The 12,943-nt window shown below is 45.2% G+C and overlaps 1 protein-coding gene across 1 annotated transcript; it reads left to right on the forward strand.

The window, feature by feature from the left end:
* Positions 1-329: 329 nt before the first annotated feature.
* p3h3 (prolyl 3-hydroxylase 3) lies at positions 330-10,112 on the forward strand. The gene is made up of 16 exons (XM_080857475.1): positions 330-638; positions 946-1,130; positions 1,276-1,434; positions 4,306-4,498; positions 4,584-4,715; positions 4,814-4,956; positions 6,140-6,229; positions 6,318-6,370; positions 6,499-6,572; positions 6,662-6,789; positions 6,915-7,010; positions 7,121-7,271; positions 8,251-8,368; positions 8,691-8,766; positions 9,021-9,161; positions 9,512-10,112. The coding sequence occupies exons 1-16, from the start codon at positions 344-346 to the stop codon at positions 9,677-9,679; spliced, it is 2,202 nt and encodes a 733-aa protein (XP_080713601.1). The 5' UTR covers positions 330-343; the 3' UTR covers positions 9,680-10,112.
* The last annotated feature ends 2,831 nt before the right edge of the window (positions 10,113-12,943 follow it).

A 12,943-nucleotide genomic window follows, 5' to 3' on the forward strand; every position in this document is an offset into this window, starting at 1 on the left:
TAGAGGTGTCATGAGGCTACTGGTAACTTTGTTTAAGGAGTGTTTCTGAAAGCAAAGCTTCTTTTTTTACTATGTTGTGCACAAGGAAAGACATATGGCTAAAATAATCTTAACTTGCAGGCTGATTAGGGTTTGCAGTAGGCCCTTGCTTGTCCGTAGGCTATATTTGATGAGTTCTCCTGCATATCGCCACTCCTCTTTTGATACCCCTCCCAACTAACTTCTCACATTCTTCATTCTCCCTCCTCCCGCATACAGCCCGATTGCGGCACGTCTACACTTTTCTGTACCTTACTTATCCTCCCTCCCTCCGGTTCGGTCTCCCAGCTTTCTCTTCAGTGCCATGGCGCTACGCTCAAAACCCCTCTGTGTGTACGTGGCGCAGATCATCGGTGTTTTCTTTTCTTTTCTTGCATCTGCTGCAGGCAGCGGAATTTCCACTGGGTCTGCCACCAGCCTATTGCCAGCTTACGACCCTCTCTATTATTTGGGAGTGCGGGCGTATTTCTCTGAAGACTGGGAAAAAGCTGCAGAACATTTCGAGAAGTCTATATCCATTCGTCAGGCTATTCTTCAAACACGTCGAAAATGTCACGATGATTGTTTGTTTGCAGGGAATGACAGACTTTCCTATTTGGGTATACATACATTTTGCTTTCATTGCGGTGTCTAGCTTTATACGTGCGTGTGTGTATGTGTAGCTTTGGACGTGCGTGCTTGTATGCCTGTTTGGAAGTTCTACCAACTTGTTAAAGATATTGACACATCCAGCCACTGTTTCATAGCTCTTAGGCTTAAAACATTTCTACATTTGTGATAGACTTCGTAAGTGTAGCCTTACTTAAGCTACTTTCTTATAAGCAGTATTTGTAAATAGTTGGCGAGTAGTAATTGCATGGAGGTAATCATATTTGTCAATCTGCCTCTTACAAAAATATGACACAGAGACGGAGACGGGTAGCTTATGGGACCTCTATGCTTTGGACTGGGTTCAGCGTCGGGCTGAGTGTGCCAGATTCTGTCTGGGGAGAGCCGTCACTCCTGCCGGACAGCTCCCTGTGTCTACTGACATCGACTATGAGTTTGGAACCCGCAATGCATACAACTTCCTCCAGCTCACCTACTTTAAGGTATGTACGAAGCTCAAGCTTTCCATTAAATAGTATAAATATTTCAGACTAGCAACCAGTAACGTAGCACATAAGCGATAAATACTATGGGAGGGTCACTAATAAAAGTAGTTTGTTTGTTTTTAACGCATCACCTTTTCCTCAGCTGGGCAAAATGCACAAGGCTGCTGCTGCCGCACACACTTTCTTTGTGGCCAACCCCAGTCATCTGGAGATGCGAAACAACATTGAGAAGTACAGGCGCATGGATGAGGTGACAGACGATGCATTTATGGACAGAGAGAAAGAGCTGGAGAGGCACTGGGTGAGTGGAGGGGAATAGACCCAACGACAGACACCATAGGGAAATAGAAATAATCTGGAAATATGGGTTTTAATTTCAGATTTATCACAAAGTGAAGAGACAAAGGGCAGCATGGAAAACTGTAAATTACTGAAATATTGGGATCCTGAAGGCCTACTTACATTTAGAGGCATGTAGAAGGTATAGGCTATTATCAGCCTTTTGTAGCATAGTTGTATTAAAAAGTTTGGGCACCCCTGATCATTTCCATTACTTTCATTTATAAATTGTTGGCTGTTTGGATCAGCAACTCCTTTGTCAAATATATAATACTATAATACAGTAATATTTCAACAGTTAAATAAGGTTTATTGGATAAACAGAAAATATGCCATATGCATCATAACACAATTAGACAGGTGCATACATTTGGGCACCTGAACAGACAAATCACATCAATATTTACTACGGCCCCCTTTTTGCAAAAAGAACAGCCTATGGATTTCAGATAAAGGTATTTTGGACCATTCCTCCTTACAAAACATCTCCAGTTCGGGAAGGTTTGATGGCTGTGGACAGCCCGCTTCAAGTCATCCCATAGATTTTCAATGGGAGTCTGGGGACTGGGATGGCCTTTCCAGAACATTATACTTGTTCCTCTGCATAAATGCCTTGGTAGATTTTGAGCAATGCTCTGGGTCGTTGTCTTGTTGGAACACCCAACTCCTGTAACTTCAACTTTGTGACAGATTCTTAAACATTATTTTCAAGAATTTGCTGATATTGAGTTGAATCCATGCAACCCTTAAGTTTAACAAGATTCCCAGAACATGCACTAGCCACACAGAATGATGGACCCCCCACCAAATGTTACTGTTGGCAGCAAGTGTTTTTCTTAAAAAATGCTGTGTTCTTTTGCCGCCATGCATAACTCCTCTTGTTGTGACCAAGTAGGTCAATCTTTGTTCCAAAATGAATCTGGCTCAAGCGAGCGTGTTTGTGGTGTGTGTGCAGAAAAGGCTTCCTCCGCATTGCTCTCCCATACAGCTGTTCTTTGTGTAAGGTGTGCTGAACTGTTGAGCAATGCACAGTGACACCATCTGCAGCAAAATTATCTTGCAGGTCTTTGGAGGTGGTCTGAGGGTTGTCTTTGACCATTCTGACCATCCTTCAGCTTTGCCTTTCTGATATTTTCACCTTTTTCACCTTTTGAATGCAATTTGAATGCAATTGAATGCTTAATAAGCTAATCAGACTAATTATGTGTTGCAATGAATCAGTATTGAGTAGTTATAAGTATTCAAATCAACAAAATGATTAGGGTGCCCAAATATTTGCACAGCCTATTTTTCACATTCTATTTTATTTCACACAACTTAATACTGCTACACTAAATATCTTTGTCTGGAAAACACCCAAGTACTCAGGGTTAACTTTCATAATATTCATAATATACCACTGTGATCTTTTTTTGGTGAAGACAGAGTTAATTATCATGCAGCTGTCAAGCTAAAAAGGCACCGGATGCCAAAAAGAGCCCGGGTGACGTAATGTTGACTTTCGAACGCCTCTTGAGTGACAGTTTCTATGCCAACGTTAGCATTACGTAACCCAGTCACCACGTAGGCCGGGCGCTTAATAGCTTTAAGTCTCAGAGTCGTTCGAAAGCCATCAGCTACTTTTTAGTCGCTTAATATTGTGCCTTAACGGACACTACGCACCCGGACACTTTTTAGCTATCAGTCAGAGAGTCTCAAGAGTTGTTCGAAAGCCATCAGGTACTTTTTACACGCTTAATATTGGCTGCCGGTCTTTTGTAAGTAAGCACACATCAACAGGTTTCGCGCGCTAGCATCTATATTGCTAATAGCAATTCCTCCTTTTGTGCGACAATATTAAGCGGCTAAAACGTAGCTGATGGCTTTCGAACTACTCTTGAGACTCTCTGACTGATAGCCAAAAAGTGTCGGGGTACATAGTATCTGTTTAGGCACAATATTAAGCGAATGAAAAGTTTTAGCTACACCTGCCTGCTGGTAACCTGTAAGTTAGCAATGTCCGCTAGCATGTCAAAGCTAGCAAGCCCCCGTTGTTCTTTAGTAAAATGTTGTGCAAACAATGCCCTGTTTTGTTCCAATTTAATTGTGGGTGCCGTCAGATATGTCTTAAAATCACAACACATTAAGGACTTTCTTAATTTAAGCACAACAACAGATGAATAGCTTCAAGCTAACAAGATAGCTCGTTACACTAGCACGAGCTAGCTAATGAAATGTGCTTACTTTGATACTATAACCAACTAGCGAATCAACCACTTTCCTACCAAAGTCAAACATCAAGCACATGGTTGTTTTGGTTGGTTTATTGTAGGTCAAATACAAGCAAGCTGGTCTCAGGTAGCAAAGTACAATGCAAGATGCTCTGAAGTAAATCGCGTTAGGGTGACGTATTGGCGTTGGCATAGCAACTGTCACTCAAGAGTCGTTCGAAAGTCAACATTACATCACCCGGGCTCTTTTAGGCATCCGGTGCCTTTTTAGCTTGACACAGCCTCAGAGGGGTGCCTAAACTGTAGGTATTTCATAAGAAAATGAGTTTACCACTATTTGATGGCTGAAGGCCAACGGTCCCAATGACAAATAGGCAATAAACATCCCTTCAAGACAGCAGCTATAAAGGGAAAAGAGACAGAATAATTACAAAAACTGTTCTTCCACACTATCTACTCACACACTCACAGACAATCTTTTGCACACAGTAAGTTATTCAGCCCCAGTTGAGTTAGTGAAGTGTGATTATTTAATCCACCGCAGTCTGAATGCACAGACCAGAAAAATGCTTATTGACGCTCTATTACACCTCACTGTCTTAACTTGCTCCTTTCTCCCCCAGGAGGTGTACGACTCGGCCGTCCTGGCGGAGAGCTCATCAGACTGGAAGCGGACGGTGGAGCAGTGGAAGGACTGTGTGAACGTGACGCTGCAGCAGACTGAGGACTGCAGGGCACAGTGTGTGGTGGCCTCCAAGGCTCTCCCCGAGGAGGACGCGCCAGAGAGGACCGGCGGGGTGTATGAAAAGGCAGCTGGTGAGTGGAGAGTCTAGAAGATAGGAGGCGCAGACAAAAACATCCAACTAAGTGAAATAACTCTTTTGTCTTTGTCCTTTCTTAGCACTCTCTCTCTCTTTGCTGGCTTGTCAGCAATCTTGCGTGACTCTTGTGGCAACGCGACCTGGAAGGGTTTCTGCTCAAGAGGACCTCCTGCCGACCCAGTTGGAGCATTTACACATAGCCCAGTTTAAAGGTCAGTAGGTTAAATCAGAGCCATTACGAGTTGATATACACAATCTGTAATCTTCCTTTGTTTCCCCTTTTTTAAGTCTCTTGTTTATGTTTTTCCAGCTGGTGACCTGAAGGGGGCGATACAGACTCTGCGCTCTCTGCTGCTCTTCTACCCCTCTGACGCAGATTCGCTAAACAACCTGCAGCTTTATTCTGAGACACTAGGGGGTGACGCTGATGCAGCTGGTACAGAGCCCTCACAGGTAGGTGACACAATCTGTGTCACTGCTAAAAAAATATAGCTTTGGTGTTACAAGTTACAAGTTACAAGTCTTTTATTTGTCAGATGCACAAAATGACAGAGAGTCAGACAGGGCACTGAAATTCTTAAGACCTACCATACCATACCATAACATAGTATAACAGAACAAAACATGACGTACACTTTGTACAAGTACCTAACATAATTTACACGTAATAAACATATAATCACCTAAATAACCTTACTAAATATACAATATAAAAATACAATACAGTTTGCTAAACATATAACAACCGACATATAATACATACGTATATACATATAACAGCCTATACATTTAATACTATATACATATAACATATAATACACATAGAATATGCTAATCTATTAACCTACAAACGTTCCAGTGAGGGAGTTACAGATTTCTGATTTGGTATTACTGCTGGTGCAAACAGTAATATGAAAGGGAGAGTGAGATGTAAAGTAACGAGTGCAAAAGTGGCGGAGGTGTATCAATGTCCATTTAGCAGCCTGATGGCCCTCGGGTAAAAACTGTTCTCCAGTCTACGTGTACGAGACCGGATGCTACAGTACCGCCTTCCAGCAGGCAGTGGGGTAAAAAGTCTGAAGGCTGGATGGTAGCAGTCTTTTAGGATCCTGCCATCTTTCCTGAGGCATCGTGTGGGGTAGGTGTCATGCAGGGCTGGGAGCTCCCTGCCGATGATGGACTCCGCAGACCTGACCACACTACGAAGGGCCTTGCGGTCCTTAGCTTTGCAGCTCCCATACCACACTTTGATGCAGCCAGTCAGGATCCTCTGTATTGTACATCTGTAGAAGTTGGTGAGGACGACTGGGTTCATGCCAAACTTCTTCAGTCTCCTCAGGAAGAAGAGGCGTTTACGGGCCGCTTTGGCAACCTTGTCCGTATGAGTAGACCAGGTGAGGTCATCGCTGAGGTTCAACCTCCTCTCTGTAGGCTGACTCGTCATTGTCAGTGATGAGGCCCACAATGGTTGTGTCGTCAGCAAACTTGACAATGAGGTTGGAACTGTGCGTAGCTGCACAGTCATGTGTGAACAAGGAGAACAGGAGGGGGCTGAGCACACAGTGTGATTCGTTTTGGATATTTATTCATTTAAATAGTGTCAGCTGAACCATTTGTCTATTTTTCCTCCCCAAAGGAAATATCCAGGTATGTGAAGAGGTCTCTGCAGGAGAAGAAGTTGCTTTACTTTGGAATGGAACATTTAAACTTCAACTTCACAGACCCAGTGAGATGAAACCCTTCTTCATTATTCAAAATAACTAGTCGGTTGCTTTCCATCTGAACTACAGCCACTTTCTTTTTTTGTACTTCAGGATCTGTGGACACCAGAAGATATTGTGCCAGATTCACTGAGAGAAACATGGAGGTGTGTGTGTGTGTGTGTGTGTGTGTGTGTGTGTTTGTGTGAAGGTGAAGGCTTTATATACTGCATAAGTTTGACTGAAACCTCAGTGTTCTCTGGGGATAGTAAGCCATTTGTCTTCCTGTCATCAGGGCTGAAAGGGAAAGACTGAGTGGGATGCCGACTGAGGAGGAGGAGGAGACGGATGACAGCGGCTTCTATGCAGGTACGACAGACCTGGGTGCTGTCATCCTCTCTCTGCTACCGTCTGTTCTCCACATCCTTAAGCTCTACATTCATTGCTTTCTTACCCAGGGGGCCCAGTACCACTGGTTGGTGTGACTATCACTATGGATGACCAAGCCTTGAATGGAACAAATCGAGTCCTCCTAGATGGTGTCTTATCTCAGAAAGAATGTGATGCCATACTACAGCTTGCCTCTGTAAGTGTTGTATTATTGTGTAAAGGGATCAATCAATCTACAAAGCAAAAAAATATATGGAGGCAGTAGGATGCCAATTTATCTTAGGGGGTCGACATTTCATTTTCTGCTCTCTCATTGGACAGTCTGCTACATCAGCAACAGACAGCTCTCGAGGCAGACGCTCACCTTACACACCTCATGAAAAGTTTGAGGGTCTCACCATCCTTAGAGCACTCAAGGTAGGTAGGACATTAGAGGGCTTGTTGTTTGGTTAGGTTTTTAAAAAAATCTGTTGGTAGAAGTTTGTCTTCAGTGTGAACTAGATTTATGGAAGTCTCTCTCTCCTCAGCTGGCTCAGGATGGGTTTCTCAATCAGTCCGATGTGAAGCTGCTGCACGAGGTCGGAGAGAGGGCGAGAACGCTCCTGCACTCCTACTTCAGGAGTCCATCAGGCCTCTTCTTCTCCTTCAGCCATCTAGTCTGTCGCAGCCCCGTCCCCGGTACTTATGACACTTGTTTTTAGGGCCATGCTGATGCTTCAGTGGTTTCATAGGGTCTTCTGTGTTTTCTTTATGCCTGTCTCTTGCAGAAATATTATTCTGAATCCCAATTGGTGTTGAAATTGAAAGAGATTCCAAACCTAGCAGCTTTAACAGGCTTTTTCAGAGCACTTAGACCAGAATATTTGGTGGAACTACACACTTACATATTCTTAGGCTGAATCCCATTTCTCCACCTACCCCTTCGTCTTTCCCCTTCCCCTCCGTTTTGCGCGTTCATGTGGAGGGGTAGGGCTGTCCCAATTCACGTTAAGACAGAGGGGTAGGGGAGAGGGGAAGGGCTTTCTACCCCTCCAAACGGAGATTTTCCGAGGGCACACTTCAAACGGAGGGGTAGACTGATTTCCCTCAATGCATTGCGAACCCGTGATCATTAAAGAAGAAACATTGCGCGAGTCCATTTAAACATTTCGGAAACAGCAGGGAAAGCATCACACAAATGAAAGTATTTTCTTTGTAATTCATGATTTTAAAACTTGTTTGATGAAATGTTGCATTGTGTAAATAACAGCTGCAGGCACCATGTTTGTTTATGTCTGGTGAGTGACAGCTGTCGCTCTCTGGTAACGTAACAGCTGACGCAGCGTACTGATGACGTACGTAAGTGTTGAAGGGCTATCCCAATTCGTAAGGCTAGAGTTTAAACCCCTTCGGCTACCCCTCCGTTTGAAAAAGCGAGGGCAAAGGGGTAGGGGTAAGGGTAGGGGTGGAGATTAGAAATGGGATTGGGCCTTACTTGACTATTCTGTCAGAAACGAGTAATTCTACAGAAGCTCTGGCAAATAAAGATTACTCTATCTACAGCCTACGTCATTGGCTAGCACATTCTCCAATAAGTTGAAATAAATTACACTCACTGTTGAATTACTGTTGTGTAATAGAAGAATGTTTGAATGGTTCCTCCTTCTCTCTCACATAGGACACCAGGAAGGTAGGATGGACCTCTCTCACCCAGTACACGTGGACAACTGCATACTGGAGCCAGAGACCAAACAGTGCTGGAGAGAGGCCCCTGCTTTCACGCACAGAGACATGAGGTAGGCTCAGACTACACCCATACTCACAGACACAGACACAGACACAGACACACACACACACACACACACACACACACACACACACACACACACACACACACACACACACACACACACACACACACACACACACACACACACACACACACACACACACACACACACACACACACACACACACACAAAAACACACAAACACACTTAAAAGTATGTTGAAGCACATATCAAACAGTGACTCCTCATGGAACAAATATCAGAAAATACATGAAATGAATGTAACCATCATGGACTGATTTACAATCACATTTCCTTTTGTATTTAGTGGGATACTGTATCTAAATGAAGATTTTGAAGGTGGGGAGTTCTTCTTCACGAAAAGGGATGCTAAAACCGTCACAGTAAGTGCCTGTGTTGTCTGTTCTTATGCACTTTCTCACCCCATGTCCATTCATGTGAATCATGTCCCTGCAAGAACCAGAACTATTTACCCTCTAGACCTCAATACGCTATACAGCCGTCATGTTGATTGGGCACAGTTCACTTGAGTTCATTTACAGCCCATTAAAAGAACTCATTGCCCTCTTCCTCAAGATGCCCACAGTCAGTGCTGGAAAAACAGGAGTAATGGACTTCACACTTTTTTTCAATCTAGGCTAGAGTGCAGCCAAAATGTGGCCGATTGGTTGGATTCTCCTCCGGACCTGTCAATCCACATGGTGTTACCGCGGTGACCTCTGGTCGGCGATGTGCATTGCCTGTCTGGTTCACCAAAGAGCACCACCACAGAGACATGGTGAGTATGGGGAGGCGGATTGCTGTGGGCTAGATATTGGTCCTAAATTACGTTAATCTGTCTACAACTGTAAGGTTATGAAAATAAGACAACAGACACAATATACAAAGGTTCTTCCTCGTTGGAGAGAAGAGAGAGAAATGGAGTATTGAAAATAAAAAGAATAGACTGGAGGGAAGGGAACTAGAAAGGAGAAGGAGATGTAGAAAGAAAGAGGAATGTAGAAAGAAAAAGGGATGTGGCCCATTCAATCAGCTTGTGTTACTATTGAGTCTAGACTACCTTAGGCAAAGGAAATACAAACATTTGTTTGTCTGTGTGTTAACACTCCTGACTCTCCTGTTTGTCAGGAGCGGGACGAAGCAGAGGCCCTGTGGACAGCGGATGGACAGAGCGTCGTGAAAGAGGAAAAGAAGGATGGGGAGGGTGCCCAGCCTGCAGCCCGAACAGGGAGAAGCCAAGCGTCGCGGGGGAGGAGCAAAGAGGCCAAAAGGGAGATAAGGCGGGATGAACTGTAAGAGTGACAGATGGAAGAGCCAGTACCGTCCATTTTGATGCCGTCTGTTGGCCCCCTCTCTGTCTGAGCCTCAGACCCCTGCCCTCCCACCCCCCCTGCGTGACCCTGTGTCTCAGTGATCTCTATTGTCCCACCAGACACAATCAGCCTATGAGGCCCTTCTCTCCAAAACTGTGCCTGGTGGTTGTTGGTGCGTGTGTGTGTGTGTATGTGTGTGTGTGTGTGTGTGTGTGTGTGTGTGTGCGCCTGTGCGCCTGTGTGTATTTGAGTCTGCATGCATGCATGCTTTTATGGCAGGTTTATCGTTTTACTTGTGCTGTTGTGAGTCCCTCAGCAGCTATTCAGGATTATATTTCATTTTTGGAATAAAGTAACACAGTGGTGGAAGAGTACAACTCTGATCTTGGGTGCGTGAGCAGTGATATTTAAGCAGAGAGACAGAGGTGGTGTGGGGGTGGGGGTGGGGGGTGGAGGGGTAGTTGACGAGGAGGGGAGTGATGGGTGACGATGTCTCCATTAACCGATTAGAAGTGCAGCCCTTTTTCATCTTCACATTACCAGGATTAGAGTTGAAGAGGAGGTAGAGGGTTAATACAGCCTGGCCCATTAACAGGGACAGGGACGGAGGGAAGAGTGAGAAGGGGGGGCCTGATAGGCTCAGCTCTTCAGTACATTAACACTGATGGAGGCAGCGAGAGAGACAGAACAAGCAAGAGGGAGCAGAGGGGGGCGGGTGAGCCGTCCACGGCCGGTTGGTGAGCAGAGAAAGGGACCGAAAGCGAGATTACAGCTAATCCCTCATAAACGAGAGCATTTGTTTATCAAGCTTAAAAAAACTCCTCCATTTAGAATATGGAATAATAATCCACAAGAAATCATTTAATCATTCGCAGCCTGCCACTGCCTCCTACCCCCACTAGCCACCAGCCCCCGTCTCAACACGATGCCCTTCCCATTAACGTGAACCAGGCCTCCCAGTGCCTCAAAGGCATGACGAGTGTCAGAACGAAATCAATCGCTGTCTGCGCGTCTCAGAGCTTCTGTGCTATAATCTGCCCAAAGCACACGGATGGCTCCACAGTGATGCTAATGGAAGATAAAGTATTTACCCCTTCCTCCCCTTGCGCAGCTCTTGCTGTTACTCCAGCATTAAAATCCCGTATTAAAAGGACACATTAATGGAGGGACTCAGACCTACTGATGCGCTTCTTCAGGAATTGACAGGCCTGAGACCCACCTGCTATTGCACAGGAGAGATGTGCCACTGCTGTGCATCCCAGCCCAGGGCCTCGTGACATCACATCATTATGTAAGCTGCAGCATAAGGCACTGTGTCATGACATTCAACAAGGGGAAAAAATGCTCTGAAGACCTGAGAGTTGACTGCGGCGGCTGTAACGAGAGTACATTAGACTTGGCTCTAGTTCTCCCTTCGCTCTAATACTCCATAATGCAGTTTGGGCCTATGCTCAGCTGCTGTCAGTTAGGAATTTGTCAGCCTGCCTTGAAGCCTGACTACCTCCCCTTGGTGCAGAAGATCTGGTTAATGCTCTCTTTAGTGACGATAAAAGACTCCATGTTATCCAGTTGGTAATGATGGTATAGAGCATAGACTCAGTAACGGCTGAGCTGCCTACAAGAGCTTATCTTGAGGGATTGCACCCTAAAGCAGCAGCACCAATAACAACAACAGTACAGCCTTAAGCAACTTCTCTCATTGTGCAGTCATGTGAAAGCAAAACCCCATTCGCAGCCTCTCTAACAGATTATAATCCTCATCTTTCTGTGCCCATTGTGTTGCTTTATCCACCCTCTCCTCTCCCCTCCCCCCCCTCCCTAAATCCTGTGGTGATGGTGCCAAGGCTGGGTCCTTGGTTGTGCTCTCTCCACGGTGTTGATGGAAATATATGAGATGGGAGTATATGATCATATGAGTCTGTTGTGGAACTAATTTACACAAAGGTATTCACAGCCATGTCATACCCTCTATGCTTTGTCTATGTTAGTGTTTTCTCAGACTATGTGTTCAGTCTGGTCATGTCTCCTACCTTCCAATAAAAGCAGTCTCACTCTTCCTATCCCACTCTTCTCGCTCGGTTTTTACTCGTGTTGTTGACATGTTTTCAAATGATTTGGTCTACATCACCTGACAGGTGAGTGAGTGACTTAGTGAGATTGGGGAGAGAGAGGGAGTAAAGGAGCACTTGTGGATTACCAACCGGGGCTCTTGGTATTTAAGGTAAAGTCACGCATTGTGTCACCTTGTCTGGGCCCCTCACTGTCCCTGTCCCAGTCTCTCTCTCTCTGTGCTAATATTAGACCACTCCTGCGTTTACTAAACACAGAGCCTTCTGACAGCATTGCCTGCTTTTCTGCACCATACATAGAAATGTTCTCAAGTTCAGCTTTTTGACCCCAGTGATCCCCTGCCCCCACCTCCTCGTAGTATTTTCCACTTCTTCATCTCTGTGACTCCACTCAGCAAAGCTTCAGTACACCTCTGGGTACTCTGTTATGGAAATGGGGTCTCCTGGTCCATGACGGCAATGGTGTCTCCATCATCTTTCAGCATTAGGCACCTGATGGTCAGTGCGCGCGCGCGCGCGCGTGTGTGTGTGTGTGTGGGGGGGGGGGGGGCTTGTTGCTTGCCTTGAGTCATGGCTGTTTTGCTATCAGCTCTTATGATGGGCCTATATCAGTGTGGACACTCAGAAAGGCTTTGCTGTGAACACTGTGTGTGTGTAGTTGATCTTCCTGTTTGGTTCATCCTCTTTTCTGTCAGCCTTTTGTGTTTTACACCTGTTTTGTGTCATTTGACCCCATGACCTGATTCTGGATCCCATTTGGTGAGTTTTCTCCTCTGTCCTTTCTCATTCTACCCTCCATAGACACATACACACACACACACATACACACACACACACACACACACACACACACACACACACACACACACACAAACACACACACACACACACACACACTCTCTCTCTCTCTCACACACACACACACACACACACACACACACACTCACACACAAACACACACACTGTCCTCCCTCCCACTTTTGCTCTGTCCATCCCTGGATTTATCCCCCTCATCCCTGATCTCCGTTCATCCCTCTCAATCCTCATCTGTTCTTCGTAGTGGCAACAGAGAGGGAAAGAGAGAGGAAGACAGAGTGCCCATGTGAATGTGTGTGTGAGCGACACAGATTTCAAATAGTGCGTACGACAGGAAAAACTGAATGAGTGTTTTAGTTCTG

This window comes from Sprattus sprattus (genome assembly GCF_963457725.1).
Source record: "Sprattus sprattus genome assembly, chromosome: 19".
Lineage (NCBI taxonomy): Eukaryota > Metazoa > Chordata > Actinopteri > Clupeiformes > Clupeidae > Sprattus > Sprattus sprattus.